The 15,801-nt window shown below is 46.1% G+C and overlaps 1 protein-coding gene across 2 annotated transcripts in view; it reads right to left on the bottom strand.

The window, feature by feature from the left end:
* Positions 1-15,801, bottom strand: part of GSK3B (glycogen synthase kinase 3 beta) — a 239,279-nt gene that overhangs the window by 22,979 nt on the left and 200,499 nt on the right. The window contains exon 9 of one of the 2 annotated variants that reach the window (XM_029578124.1): positions 2,864-3,068. In XM_029578124.1, coding sequence (XP_029433984.1) covers positions 2,864-3,068 — 205 coding nt within the window. The remainder of the gene's footprint in view (positions 1-2,863; positions 3,069-15,801) is intronic. The other variant, XM_029578125.1, reaches the window with a different exon arrangement.

Here is a 15,801-nt window from a genome sequence, read left to right as displayed (position 1 = left end):
TGGTGCGGGGGCACCAGGGTTATCGCCTTTAGGCTGAGTAGCTTTGTCAGTGTGGTTTCCACTGTCGCCCTCTTGGAGAGGAGTGGCACCGTGATCTCCCAAATTTGACTGGAGGGATGCTGTGGAAGTCCAGATAGTATCCCTCTCGAATGATGGTTAGGACCCACTTGTCATACGTTATCTTGACCCATCTTTAGTAGAAGAGAGTAAGTCTGCCCCCTATGGCTTCTTCCTGTGGATGGGTCTGTTGATTCTCATTGTGGGGTGCAGGCGGAGCCTGTACCTGAGCCTGCTCCCCTCTTGTCTGTTCCGAAAGGACTGTGCCCTGCCTGCGGAGAGAGGTGCTTAGTGGTATGTATTCTTGTACAGTCTAAAGCGCTGGGCTTCTCTGCCCTTGGTTCTTTGGGGGGGAGCGCTGTTTTCTTTTGTTCCTGTCCTCTAGCAGACTAGGTACTGGAGATTCGCCCCATTTGTTGGCTAACTTCTCCAATTCGCTTCCGAACAAGAGGGATCCTTTAAAAGGCATTCTTGTGAGGTTGGCTTTGGAGGTCGCGTCGGCTGACCAATTTCGGAGCCATAGTTTTCTGGCTGCCACTATGGAGGAGACACCCCTGGCTGAGGTGCACACTAGGTCTGAGGTCGCATCCGTGAGGAAGGATATTGCTGGTTCCAAAGTTTCAGCGGACGTGGTTGCATCTCTGGAGAGAAGCACGCAGGCACATGTCACTACGGCACAACAGGAAGCAACATGCAGGGTCATAGCTGCTACAAAAGACTGTTTAAGGATGGATTCCTGACGTCTGTCCTGGGCATCGAGTGCCGCTCCTCCTTCAATTGGGATGGTCATGCGCTTTGAGATTGCGCAGACCATGGCGTCCACTTTTGGGAACCGGAGTTCCTTAGCCGTGGGTTCCAGGGGGTATAGGGCTTCTAAGGCCCGTCATCCTTTGAAGCTGGCCTCCGGGTCATTCCATTCCAGATCAATCAGTTGTTGTACGGCCTACAACATTGGAAAATAGCATGAGGCCTGATGGAGGGACACCAAAACGGAGTTCGTCTTTGGTTCCGTTAAGGTACTCGTGCCTGGAATGGCCAGTGTCTTAAGGGGCAGGGACACGAGAGCTGGTAACTCATCTTTGGAGAAGAATTGTAGCATGGTTCGGTATGGTTCCATCCCTGGAGGGATTTCCCCTTCCTCCAGGGAGCCAGTCTTGCCCCCCCCCCGAGGTGTCTGTATCCCCTGAGGGGAGGCTCTTGCTTAGATGGGGCACATCTCGAGAGGTCAGAGAGGTGCTTGGAAGGTCTTGTGCTTCTGGTGGAGACTGGGACTGTGTCACAGGCGGTATAGATTGTGCCTGGACAAAGGTTTGTAGCCCTTTGAAAAATTCCACTCAGGAAAATGTCCCTGGGTCCATATTGAATTCAGGCACCTACTCAGGAGGGCACCCCCAAGGTGCCCTCCTGAGTAGGTGCCGAGTCAGAGATACAGATGTCTGGGGTACTACCTTTGGTGGATCCGGATCCCTCTAATGGCTATGGGGAGTCTTGCTTAAGTTCCCCCTGAGCCTCTTCACACTGCTGGCATAGGACGGAGGCCACTTCAGGTTGCGCAGCTCTCAGGTGGCAGGCTGGGCAGAGGGCTTGTCCCTTGGCTTTCTTGGCTGGCGGTGCCATGATTTGTGCACGTAGAGTGACTCAAAACTAGTCTGTGCACGTTGGTACGCACGCCGGGAGGCTTGTGCGCTCCGGTTGCGCCGACAATGTGCGTGCGGGAATGCGCAAGATGTGCGCGCAGGCTACTAATTTGTGCTCCTCGCTAAGATGCGCGCGCTGCTGAGCACACAGGCCTATCTGTGCGCTCGGGCCGTTTGTGCGGGCCGCTATGTGCCCGCACTGTTGTGCGCCACTGTGCACACAAGATGGTTGTGCGCACTGCTCAGTTGAGCGGGCAATACGGCGGTCAAGGGGGGAAAAATGGCACCAATGACTAAGTGGACAAGATGGCGACCCCCCGGAGGGTCTCCACATATGTGGACCCTCGCACAGGATCGGGGTCTAGCTCAGACGGGGCTGCTCAACCCGATTTTAACAGACGCCGGAAGGGACGATCTGTGAGGCTATTCAAGCCTCTGAGACTGGAGACTTAAGAGAGGTTTCTACCTTACCTGGTCTCGGCGTTTCCTGGTCTCGTGCCGGGTGGTCTCCAGCTGCCGAGGGGGTGGGGTGGGGAGAGGGAATTACCTTCACCGTCGCGCTTGATTCTGCACCCACTGCCTTTCAGCCGCCCTGGGGGCTAAGTCCACACCGTGAGCCAGTTACCGGACCGAGGCTTGCCTCTGAGGGATCTCGGAAATCACCTCAGGAATTCTCGACTGGGGGAGGGACTGTTACGTATCACCGCAGGAGAGCGGGGCTCGTCTTCTAGAGATAAGTTTTCTTTCTTCTTTGGTTTAAAATGTCTAACACTATTCTAGTGTGTGTAGTGTCTATATCTGCTTAGGAGATGGAGAAATACTGAAGAGCTAAGCTTCCTGCACAGGTATATGGATGCTGACGTCAGCTTTGAAATCTGTCTCCCATCTGCTATCAGGAGTACACTATACCATTGGTCCTGAGGCCATCTGGCTACATGCTAGGAAAGTAACTAATATGGATATCTTCCTTTAACAATCATCCTAAATCTATCTCAAGACATCTAATTATACAGGTGTGTTTAAATAGTAAGAGTTAACTCTGCCATGAACAAACAAGATCAGATAAGATATTGTGCAACAAATCAAACATATATGGACATAGAAGACATCTGTGATCTTATGAGAACGTGCACTAGTGCAAAATAGACAAACATAAGAACAAAGGATACCTTGAGTGGTGAAATTGAAGAGTGCGGGTTTTTCTCGCCCACTAGGTAATTTGACATTTGGGTCCCTTAGTTCATCAAAGAATGAGTGTGCGCAAGCTTCCAGGGGTGTCAAGCGAGCCGTGGGGGTGTACTCCAGGAGGCGGCTACATAGTGCAATAGCCTCTGGGGGAGTGCGGGGTCGGAAGACCTGCAAAAAGACATAACCCTTTAAAAAAAAGAAGAAAAAAGGGAAAGAAAGATTTGACTGAAATGAGCAATTAAGCTTGGTCTGTGCTGGTACGTCAGGAGCTGTAAGATTTTACATTAGTAGGGTTTTTTTGGCATTTAAGTATTGCAGAGAAATACAGAAACCCTCCTCCCCCTTCCAATAGACACTGGTTAACCTAACAAGGTTCCAATGCATCAAGAAAGGTACAGGACCAGAAAAACAAATTCAGAATGTCTTAGTTGATCCTGGACTTTTGAGACCTGTCACTTCTCATGCCATGCAAATTCAACTGAGAAGTGATTCAATTTAAAAGAAGAGCTTGTAATTCAAAGTGGACATAGGCTGAACTTAGCAGTATTTTCTCACAGAATACTATTTTCTCACTGGAGTCATAAGAAAGTAGTTTTTAACCAGCTTTGAGAGATTTACTCTAAGGCAATTCATAAGTGTTCCTAAATAAATAACTAATAAACTGAGCATACTTGACCTGCTTATAAATACAGAACTAAAAGGTCACATCAGAACAGGGACAGCGAATGCTCAGGAGGCTGCACCTGAGACTTACTGAAAACTCATGCACTAAACATAGGGAGGAACCTCACAAGGTGTGGTCATTACACCCTCCCCCCCCCCCCCCCCCCCCTTACTCATCAACCTCTCTTTCGGGGTGTCTGTCAAAGTCTGTCAAAGTCATTTCCTCAGCCTCCATCGAGTCACTGAAAGTAAGTGGTTATGGTAAATCTGCACAGTGCACTGGCAGTAGCTAAGTTTGATTTTAAAAAAAAATTAACTGACTTGCAGATAAATGATTATAATAAAATCTGTGAATGACACAGTTCCACCAAGAATATTTCTATACCTGAAAACTGAAGCCAGTTAAAACTGCTGGTTATCCAAAATCTCTCCTAAAAAGGCCATCTCACATACACACCGAACCAGTAGGAAGTGGGTGAATCGTAAGAGATCTTAGCACATTTCTCAATGTGGCTCCCCATGACTTCCTACAGCAACAGAAGCCCATGCTGCGGGGTATATGAGTGCAATGGAATGCCAAGGACACTGGAAAGAGGTCAGGTGGGTAGGTGTGCACACATGCATAGGGAGGAAGTCCACTATTGGGGGTGAATGCAAAGAAAAGTGATGGGGGGGGGGGTGACGGGGACTGTCAAAAGCAGCTGCAATTCAGATAGTCACAAAAACTTGTACATGCTGAATGAAAACTTCTTAAACACTGTTTTGTGACTATCTGAATGCAAGATTGCATTTGCATTTAAATGACATTTGAAAAATAGTTTGCAATACATTTAATAAAAAAAATGAAGATCACGAACTATTTTACAGGGAAAAGGGCAACGATGACTTGAGGTGCCTTCACAAGATATTGATTGGCTGTTGTCCACTTTTTATGAGCAAGAGCCCTGGTGTGTATTAAATATTATTGCTAAATGTTTAGGTAGTGCATTATTCATCAGTGCTTGGTTAGAGTGAATGTTTGGTATATATTTTGAGGTTTTGCACTCGATTTTTTGGATTTGCTTATGTGATGCCACTGAAAATATTTTGTTTTGTTACTAATTTACTAGTATTTGCCTTTTTTCTTTCCTTGTCACTTTGCTTCAATTGAACTACAGGTATGTAGATATGCATGTGTGTATATCCTTTTCTAAAATGCTTCAAATTAAAATAATGGGTTTCTACTAAACTGAAGTTTAATGTGTGTTGAACAGTAAGAGAAGCATTGAAACATGGAAGCCGTTTTTAATTGCACTGCATGAACACATGCGGTCCAAGCCAAAAGGGAGCACACACTTCTTTCGCTGGCTTATTCCCCCTTTTACGATCTCCCTTTTATTGGCAAGAACCTTACATCCAGAAACTCTAGAGACTATTCCATTCAGCAGTTGCAGAATTGAGAGCTTAGCCAGATAAAATTCATACTTTCAGGAGTGAGCAATGGGGAATGGACTATCCTCTCAGGATCCGCTGGGTTCTTGTGTGACCCATAGACAGGATGTTGCGTTCAGTGCCCCATTGGTTTGTCCTAGCATCTTATGCTCTTATGATAATGTGTGAATATCATGTCAGTATACTGTGATATTTAACAGTCTATTGCCTTTGATTGGTTTGATGTTTTCATTCATTCTGCTGGCAAACTGCTATATTGTGTGCGTAAACAAAATGGGTGACAGAGGGCATCCCTGTCTAGTCTCTCTATCCAGTGGAATTTCAACTGCTCTACAACTGTTTACCAATACTGTAGTTTACTGTTTATATTTTACAAAATTTGTCAAATTTAGGTATTTTATTAATGTAAATCTGATCAAGTGACAGGAGCACAGCCTTTGAATAACTACTACTCCTCACATTATCAGAGGTCTGTCTTCCTTGGATAAAATCGATTTGGTTGGAGTGTACTGAGATTTGCTCATATCCTCCTAGCTAAGACCTGATAGCATTCACCCCGGAATTCTGAAAGAACTAAAATATGGAACTGTAGACCTACAACTGGCAATCTGTAACCTATTATTAAAATCTGTCACTGGACCTGAGGATTAGAGGGTAGCCATGTAATGCAAGTTTATTTTTAAAAGGGCTCCAGGAGCAACCAGGAAACTACAGACCAGTTGGCACAAAATGGTGGAAGACCAGAAGTACTGACTATATGGATACATATGGCTTAAAGGGGGGAAGAGCCAGCATAGATTCAGCAAAGTCATGCCTCATTAATCCATTAGAATTTGTTGGAGGTGGAAACAAACATGTAGATAAGGATTTTTAAACAGCATTTTACAAAGTCCTTCATGAGAGACTTCTCAGGAAATTAAAAAGTCATGGGAGGCACTTGAGGGGGTGTTCCCATATCCTCAGCAGTAACTCCTTAAGGATCTCATGTACTTGGACCACCACAATTTCCTTAGGAGATTCCATGAACTGGAGGATCACAAGCATTTTGTGCCTGGCACCCTCCTCCATCAATAACTAAAAAGGGATAGCTTCCACCATCAACCTCATAAAACCTGTGAAGGTTAAGTCCTCAGGTGATTTCTTTCACTCCTCTGGAGGAGAAGATTCTGAAGGGAGACCCTCAGGGCCTTCAGAGGACTCCCAAGCGTCATCCCCCCAGGAGTCATAGGCTTCCTCATACTCACTATAAGCCACAGGGGATGGGTCCCAAAATGCTCAGCCTTCATCCAGAGGTGCAGGCACCAAAAGAACTGGACAGGGGTGAGGGGGGGGGGGGGTGGCGGGGGGGAAGGGGGGTGGCAGGCCTCAGCATCTCTGCCAGCCTCAGTGGAGCTTCCTCAGAGGAGGAACTGGTGATGACCACCCTATCAGTAGGGTGACACCTCTGTGCCCCGCTAGGCACTGATGCTGTCCCAGGAACAGACACCAGCTGGGTCTGTAACTCACCGATGAGCATGTTGAGCTTCTCCAGAAGTAGAGAGGCCGGGCAGCACCAAGTCCAGTGCCATCGGTGCCACAGCACCCAATCCACTGCTAACTGGACTCTGTGCTTCAGCCAACACCAATTGGGAGGAAGGAGGGGTGGTCAGATCATCTTCGGACTCTTGAGGTGGATCGGTGTCTGGCATCAGGACCGAGACCATCACTGACCCCCAGCACCAATAGATTGGCATTGCTTGACACGGGGGTTGGTTTGGGGGTATCATAGCAAAAGTTGGTGCATCTATGCCCGGCACCATGCATTGACTGGGACCAGTGCTGATGCTTCTTTGGCTTCCCTCGATGCTTGGCCCGGTCCTTCCCCAGTGCCGAGGCTGATGAAGAGGAACCCAATGTCCTCGGCCTGGAGGAGATAAGACGATTGTCTGTCTCCGACGCCCCTGTTCGCCAACAGCATCGACGGAACAGACTGTTCCGCCGATGCAGCTCCTTGGTCCTTCGATGCCAATGCCTCTGACTTTGTTGACCCGAAGAGCTGTTCCATCTTGTCTAATCGAAGCAGACATTCTTTTGGGGGTCATCTGGGCACATAAGTGGCAATCCTGGATGTCATGTGATGCCCCCAGGCAGAGGACATTTCTCATGCATGGACATGGTCCTTGGGCATCAGGGGCATTGCTGAAAACCGGATGTGGCCATGTTAGAAGAAACAAAAGGGGCACGAACCGAAAACAATGGTGGTGGGGAGTCTATGGCTGACAGACTCCGATGCACCGCTGCCATGGGGAAATTGATCGTGAAAGGAAACTTACCCAAATCGATGAAAATCCTAACTAGGGACCACTATGGGAGGGCACCAAGAGGGTCCAGCGATGTAACAGAGGAAAAACCCACAAAAAATGTGAGAAAAACCACAAATTTTCCACAAGGCCAAAACACAGTCAGAGTGAGCTCACTCACACCATGAAGCTTACAGCTCTACGGAAAGAGAGAGACTGGAGATGGCCCTTGCGTGGATGAGTGGTATAGGGCATGCTCAGTTTGCCTAGTCAAAGTTCTATAAACTTTGACACAAATTTTCCGCATCGGGGCTTCAGTTGATGTCACCCAAGCGTGAGGACTACCATTCTGCTTGTCCTCGGAGAAATATAATTAGGAGTCATATGATGAAGATCTGGGTGGGGGTGGGAATGACATCAGGAAATATTTTTTCACAGAGACGGTGGTGGATACATGGAATGCCCTCCCAGAAGATGTGATGAAGATGAGAATAGTGATGGAATTCAAAAGGGCATGGGATAAACAATGTGGATCCTTAAAGGCTAGAGGAAGGAAATGATAAAATGGGGTAACCTATCTTAACTTTAGGTGTATGACTTCTGCAAGGGGGTAACCTACATGGACTGGCAGTTAGTACCAAAAACTTGCTGGGCAAACTGGATAGACAGTTTGATTTATCTGCCGTCATTTAGAACATAAGAAATGCCATACTGGGTCAGACCAAGGGTCCATCAAGCCCAGTATCCTGTTTCCAACAGTGACCAATCCAGGTCACAAGTACCTTGCAAGTACCCAAACATTAAATAAATCTCAAGCTACTATTGCTTATTAATTAACAGCAGTTTATGGATTTTTTCCTCTAGGAACTTATCCAAACCTTTTTTTAAATAGTTACACTAACTTCTGTAACATCTTCTGGCAATGAATTCCAGAACTTAACTATGCGCCGAGTGAAAAATAATTTTCTTTGATTTGTTTTAAATGAGCTACTTGCTAACTTCATGGAGTGCTCCCTAGTCCTATTATCTGAGTGTAAATAACAGATTTACATTAATTTTTTCAAGTCCTTTCATAATTCTGTAGACCTCTATCATATCCTCCCCTCTGTGTCATTTTGGAAAGCAAACTGTAGAACTAGATGTCTCAGAACCAACATCAGGAAATATTTCTTCACAGAGGGTGGTGGATGCCTGAAATTCTCTTCCAGAAGAGGTGGTGAGGATGAAAACAAAATACAAAAGAGCATGGGATAAACACTAATCCCCTGAAGGCTAAAGGTTGGAAATGAAGAAAAAGATGCATGCAGCAGTTATTACTCTTAACAGAAAGCATGGGGACTACTAGCCTTAACTAGTTATCCTAAATGCTTTTAACGCAACATCAACATTGATCTCTACTTCAATGGAAGAGGCAAAAAGGGGATTAGATTCAGATGACAGCCAATGATGGGCCCCAGTTTTTACAGTCTGGGGTACTGATATGCAGACATTAGGGAAAAAGCACAGGATTGCTTCTAAGGCAAAGTCCAAAAGCAAAACACATTCAAGCATTGTCAATATTATCAAGAAAGCTGCTCACCCCATAAAAATGTTCCTAGCAGTAATTTTAATGGGTATGATAGTTGCTTGATTTTGATTGTAAATATTACTAACCCTTAACATAAGGCTTGGGAGTAACCTGTACGGAGCAGCAGTTACTTCCCTTAAAAGAATCATGGGAGTAACCTGCACAGAGCAGCAGCTAGAAACCTTTTCGGCAGACTGGGTGAACCATTTGGTCTTTTTCTGCTGTCATTACTATGTTACTATATTAAATGCATTTTTAGATTAAAATGGCAGAGTATAGACTTTTTTCTTTTGGACTAGAAGTTTCTTCTTGCTCCTTGGGTTTCCAGCTTAACTGGACCCAGTCTCCAGTGGGTTAAGGTACCACAAGCTTTCATGCTCTATTTTACAACCCTCCACTTTAACCCAGCCATTGCACGGACGATTCTTGGTTAGGGACCACAGACCAAGCCTACTCCTGATCTCTATATGCATTCACCTAAGTTTGGCCAGCTAGTGTCACTGTTAAAAGATGACAGACTCCCTCCTGCCACCAGGTGGTTGTGAATGCTACCTCTGCAATATCCACCACCTTGGCTGACCCAGGAAGAAGAAGCTGGGTCTGGAAATCAAACTCATGTCTCCCTCATGGCAGCGCACAGTACTGCCATTAAGCCAGCTCCATGTATAGATGATTCTTAATCTTAAAATTGCTAAAATCTTTTGAAATCTGGCATCAGCAGTTAACAAAATTCTAGATACTAAACTTGTTTTAACTTTCTGAAAATTAAACTTTAAAAAACCCAAAATGCTTTTTCCTTCCAGTGAAGCAGCATATTTCACTACTTACATGGCACGCTACTCAGAGTTTTCCTGCCTGTGTGAAATTATACAGTGTGTGAAAGGAATTAGGTTACTTATTGACTGGGCACTGAATGAAATATGATCAGAACCAATGCTAAATAAGATGCAAGGAATTCTTTTAAAGCAAGGAGGACCTTCTTACCTGTTAATTCTAGTTCTGAAAACATTCATTTAACATTCAGGGCTGCAAAGTTAGCTCCATTTTACACTGAAGGAAGAAATTTCAAGAGCTATTTATTGAAAAGAGGAGACTTTTTATGCTACAATCAGCATTCTCGTTCTCAAACTACTAGACAGGGTCCCACAAGGGCACACAAGGACTGTCAGAAGCAGAATTTACAGATTATTTTCTTTCTTTCTGATTTTTCATGAATTAGTCTAGAGCCAATGGCCCTAATAACTCCAGAACATGCATAAAAACTTCCTTACTAGGAACCACTAGACCTTTTCTTTGACAAGCATCAGAATAACCTTGAAAAAAAACCAAACCATTTTATATACATGCATACACATACACATGCATGCACATATACAGAGACACAAATGGCAGTCACACAAAATATAAAGTGTCCGTGAGGCCTCGCAGTAATTTTCCTGTAGAAAACACTTAGCAGAGGAAGGCTCTTCCCAGCTTGATTTGTATGACTTGAATATTTAAAAAGTTCTCTCTACTGCTAAATTACATGCATTAAGATATAACTTCAAACATATTAATGATCCAAATGTCCTATGCTATCTCCTTCTCCCAATGAACCCCTATCTTTGGGGCGAAACAGATCTTTTGTCAAGAGTGGAGCAATAGAAAATAGAGAATTAGCATCTGAAATACACATGATTATTGACTAGTAGCCCGGTTGAGGCAATGAAGCAGGGCGTCTAGCGAAGAGCTTTTCATTTGTCAAATTGAACAGCAAAGCCTCAAACTAAATAGTGTATGCAAGCATTGATACATTATGAATAAGCTAGATATCAGTAACTTTCTCTAAGACTATTAGTATCTCCATCACAAAAATGATCCAATCTTAGAACACCTGTGAATGCTCTTTTTCAATTTCCTGATTAATTTATATATTTAACAAATCAATATACAAGTGATATTTCTAAACTTAAAAAAAAACCAAACAAAAATTGTTTGATGAAATAAAGCCTTTCCATATTTATAATTTGATAGCCTGTAAGTTCACTGATTGTGTTATATACATTAAGAATATAGTTTAAGTATTTTTTTCATACACACACACACAAAAGCCTACAAAGATAGTTTACAATTCTGCAAAATCATGTCTTCTGTCTTCTATGCCCAAGACATGAATAAAGCCCTCGTAGAGTGAGCTTTCACTTTTTTCCCCAGAGGAATACTCTTATTTGCTCTGTAGGTCTCAGCAATACAATCATTTATCCATTCAACAGTGTTGATGCTGCAAGTCCATCGTCCATGGACAGCAAGACAATTTGATGATTTTTGCTGCTTTTTTTAGAATCTAAGGGGCGGATTTTAAAAGGTATACGTGCGTAACCCTTTTAAACCCCTCCTGCGCATGCCGAGCCTGTTTTGCATAGGCTCGGCGACGCACGTATGTCCCGGGGCTTGAAAAAAGGGGTGGGGCAGGAGCGTGGCCAGAGGCCTCCGAAGGCCTGCTAGGCCGGCGCGCACAACCTACGCCTGCCCAGAGGCAAGCGCAACTTAAATAATAAAGGTGGGGGGGGGGGGGGGGGTTTAGGTAGGGCTGGGGCGGGTTAGAAAGGGGAAGAGAGGGGAAGGTGGGGGGGAGGTGGAGGGAATGGGGAAAGCCATCGGGGCTCCCCAGGGCTCGGCACATGCAAGGTGCATGTTATAAAATCAGGCATAGATTTGTGCGCGCTGGGTTGCACGCACAAATTTCGCCCGCGCATACCTACTAAAATCTGGCCCCAAGTATGCAACCTCTCTTCTTTATAGCTACTTGGGATAACCACAATGAAGATAAAAATCTCTTCAATAAAATGAAAAAATGTTTACTTCCAGAGCACCGTTAGATTGCTACTTTTCCACATGTACATTTGCGCTCCAAGGTCTGGTTTGGGGTGAAGAGGCTCTTCTATATGTTGACTGATGTATCTAAAATACTGAAGGATTTGAGAAACCCAGAATCACTTGAAGGAATCTGGTTTGGGAAGTCCATGGTCCACAAACAGATGAACACAATAGCTCTCTTTGAAGAAAGGATGCACCTGGCACTGCAATACTTTTTAAAATAACCTTTGGTGCCATCCTTAGACCCAGTGTCATAGTTCGAGAATTTAGCACCCTGTGCTGAAATAGTGAAGTGCTGGAGGGAAAGGAGATACAGGTAAGCAACATTTGCTTTAACAGGTGTTCTCAAAGACAGCAGGATGTTAGTCCTCACATATGGGTGACATCACGGAACACTTCTGTCAAAGTTTCCAGAACTTTGACTGGCCCCTACTGGGCATGCCCAGCATGGCACTAACCCTGCAGCCAGCAGGGGTCCCCCTTCAGTCTTGTTAAAAAGCTACAGGTAGTGCCGAAAATAAAATAAGAAAACGTTATGAACCCAACACCGCGGGGTGGCGGGCGGGTTTCGTGAGGACTAACATCCTGCTGTCCTGTGAGAACACCTGTTACAGGTAAGCAACATTTGCTTTCTCACAGGGCAAGCAGGATGGTAGTCCTCACATATGGGTGAGTACCGAGCTGAGGATGTCCGAGTATGTACCAAATGTACTCAGGTGTACAAGGCACTAGGCCTGGGATGAAATTTGGCCCAGGGCATCCTGAACCCCACCAGGCAGGCAGAAGGGTGTTGGTACGTCACATTGTAAATAGGTTGCGCAAGACAGACTGGCCGAAGATGGAATCTTGTCTTCCGGCTTTGTCCAAGCAATAGTGGGCTGTAAAAGTATGGAGAGAACTCCAGGTGGCAGCCCTGCAAATGTCAGGAAGCGGCACCGATCGTAGGTGTGCTACTGAAGTCGCCATGGCCCTCACAGTGTGCGCTTTAACATGGTCTTGAAGTGCAATGCCCGCTTGTTGATAGCAAAAGGATATGCAGTCTGCCAACCAGGAGGAGAGAGTCTGTTTACCCACAGGCTGCCCCAATTTGATAGGACAGAAAGAGACAAACAATTGAGTGCTTTTCCTGTGGGCAGCTGTACAGTCTAGGTAGAACGCTAGAGCCCTTTTGCAGTCAAGGGTATGCAGAGCCTGCTCTCCTGGACTGGAATGGGACCTGGGAAAAAAGGTAGGTATTATGATGGATTGATTGAGATGAGACTCCGAAACTACCTTAGGTAAGAATTTAGGGTGAGTGCAGAGTACTGCCTGGTCCTGCAGAAGTTTAGTGTAAGGTGGGTAGGTAACTAGAGCCTGTAATTCACTAACTCTGCGAGCTGAAGTGATTGCCAAAAGGAAAATCACTTTCCATGTGAGATATCGAAGATCACAGATTGAAGAGGCTCGAATGGTGGTTTCATGAGCCAACCCAAAACTAGGTTGAGGTCCCATGAAGGGGCCGGAGGACGCAGAGGAGGTTTGAGGTGAAGCAAGCCCTTCAAAAAACGTGTAACAAGGGGTTGTACGGATATGGGAACATCCCCGACACCTTTATGGAAGGCGGCTACCGCACTGACATGCATCCTGATGGAGGAAGTTTTTAGACCCGACTGACAAGTGCCAGAGATAGTCCAGAAACTTTGTGATTGGACAGGTAAAGGGTTCAAGGGACTGAGAAGAGCACCATGACGTAAACCTGGTCCATTTGTAAGAATACGATTTTCTCATGGAAGGCTTGCGTGAAACAATAAGGACACGGGAAACTGGTTCAGAAAGGTTAAGTGGCTGAATGATTAACCTTTCAACATCCATGTCGTCAGGGACAAGGCTTGAAGATTGGGGTGGCGGAGACACCCGTCGTTTTGAGTGATTAGAAGCGGGTCCTTTCCCAAGGGAATGTGCCTGCGAAAGGAGAGATCCTGAAGTATTGGAAACCACACTTGGTGCGGCTAGTGGGGTGCTATCAGGATCATGGTTCTCTTGTCCTGACGCAACTTCATGAGAGTCTTCGAGAGAAGTGGAAGTGGAGGGAATGCATATAGGAGACCGATTGCCCATGATAGGGAGAACGCGTCTCTTGGCTGATAATGTTGGCTGCGAGTGAGAGCAGAAGTTGTCTACTTTGTGATTTTGAGGTGACGCAAAGAGGTCTATTTGAGGATAACCCCATTGGTGGAAGATCAAGTGCGCTACTGAGGGATTGAGAGACCACTCGTGCGGTTCAAAGGTGCGACTGAGCTTGTTTGCCAACACAGTGTCCACTCCCGGCAAGTAGGTGGCCCTGAGGTACATCGAGTGGGAGAGGGCTTCCGCCCATATCTGTGCAGCTTACTGACAGCTTACAGACAGAATGTAGGAGCCCGTCCCTCCCTGTTTGTTGATGTACTACATGGCCACCTGGCTGTCCATCTGGATCAGGATGACTCGATTGGAGAGGCAATCCTGAAATACCCTGAGAGCATATCTGATTGCTCGCAGCTCCAGGAAATTTATTTGGTGTTTGGCTTCCTCTGGAGACCAAGACCCTTGTGTCTGCAGATCGGCCACGTGGGCTCCCCAGCCGAGGTTGGAAGCATTGGTGGTGAGAGTTATTTGAGGGTTTGGAGCCTGGAAGGGCAAGCCTTGGAGGAGATTGACCTGATTTCTCCACCAGGCGAGAGACTGACGGAGTGAGTTGGTTACGTGGACAATGGTTGACAGGGGCTGAATGGATTGAGTCCATTGTGACCTTAGAGTCCACTGAATGACTCATGGCCAAGCGGGCCTTTGGGGTGACCTGAACTGAGGATGCCATGTGTCCTAGGAGGATGAGAAAGCGGTGTGCAGTTGTGGAGTGCTGAGACTGCAGCTGGTGTGCAAGAGACACGAGAGTGAGAGCTCGTTGTCGAGGCAGAAAAGCCTTTGCCTGCAGGGTGTCCAAATCTGCCCCAATGAACGATAAGGTTTGAGATGGGACTAAGTAGGATTTGTCATAGTTGACGAGAAATCCGAGTGAAATTAGAGTGTGAAAAGTAAGATGCAGGGACGACAGAGCAGCTTGCTGAGTGGGAGCCCTGAATAACCAATCATCTAGATAGGGGCAGACGTGAACACCTTGAGTCCTAAGGAAGGCTGCAACTATGACAAGGCATTTTGTGAAGACTCGTGGCGCAGACGCGAGGCCGAATGGAGGCACTTGGTACTGATAGTGCTTGGGGCCTACTAGAAACCTCAGGTATTTGCGATGAGATGGAATTATCGCGATATGAGTGTATGCGTCCTGGAGGTCTAGAGAGCACAGCCAGTCTCCTCTTTGTAGAAGAGGAAGAAGAGAGCCCAAGGTTACCATTTTGAACTTCTCTCAATGGAGGTACTTGTTGAGGGCACATAGATCCAGAATTGGACGAACGCCTCCCAATTTTTTGGGGATTAGAAAGTACCGGGAATAGAACCTTAGGCCGTGCTGAGAGTAGGACACTGGTTCTATAGCCTTGGACTGGAGGAGGGAGACCTCCTGTTCCAGAAGGATGGAGTGATCGGATTTTCTCCACGTCGGTAGAGGTGGGGAGTCTGGTGGAATGGAGAGAAAGTTCAGATGATAACCTTGAGCAATTATCGCTAGGACCCACTGGTCTGAGGTGATTGAGTGCCTCTTGTTGTTGAAATGGCACAATCGACCTCCCACTGGTATGTGAGGCAATGGAAGCTGGCTGCTGCTCTCTATGCAGGAGTCAAAAACCGGAAGCAGGGCCCGGCTTTTGACTCCTTTTGAGGAGCTGCTTGTGGTTTTTGTTTTCGTGTCTGACGAGACTGGGCTTTTTGAAACGGTCTCATAGAACAGGTTCTAGTTGGTGGCGGGTAGGACTTCCTCGGGCGGAAGAATGACTTCTTAAGAGTCCTTCCGGAAGGGCTGTTTTGAAGAGTACTCAGAAGGCTGACTTAGGGTCTCATGATGGTCCTTGAGTTCCGCCACTGTCCGTTGAATCTGCTCGCCAAACAGATTATCTCCTACACAGGGCAGGTCAGATAATCTGTCTTGTACTTCGGGCGAAGGTCGGAAGACTTGAGCCAGGCCCATCGTCTTGCCGAGATAGCAGCTGCAGAT

Source organism: Rhinatrema bivittatum, chromosome 15 (genome assembly GCF_901001135.1).
Source record: "Rhinatrema bivittatum chromosome 15, aRhiBiv1.1, whole genome shotgun sequence".
In the NCBI taxonomy this organism is placed as follows: domain Eukaryota; kingdom Metazoa; phylum Chordata; class Amphibia; order Gymnophiona; family Rhinatrematidae; genus Rhinatrema; species Rhinatrema bivittatum.
The sequence above is the reverse complement of the archived record's forward strand: the minus strand, read 5'-3'. Positions and strand labels throughout refer to the sequence as shown.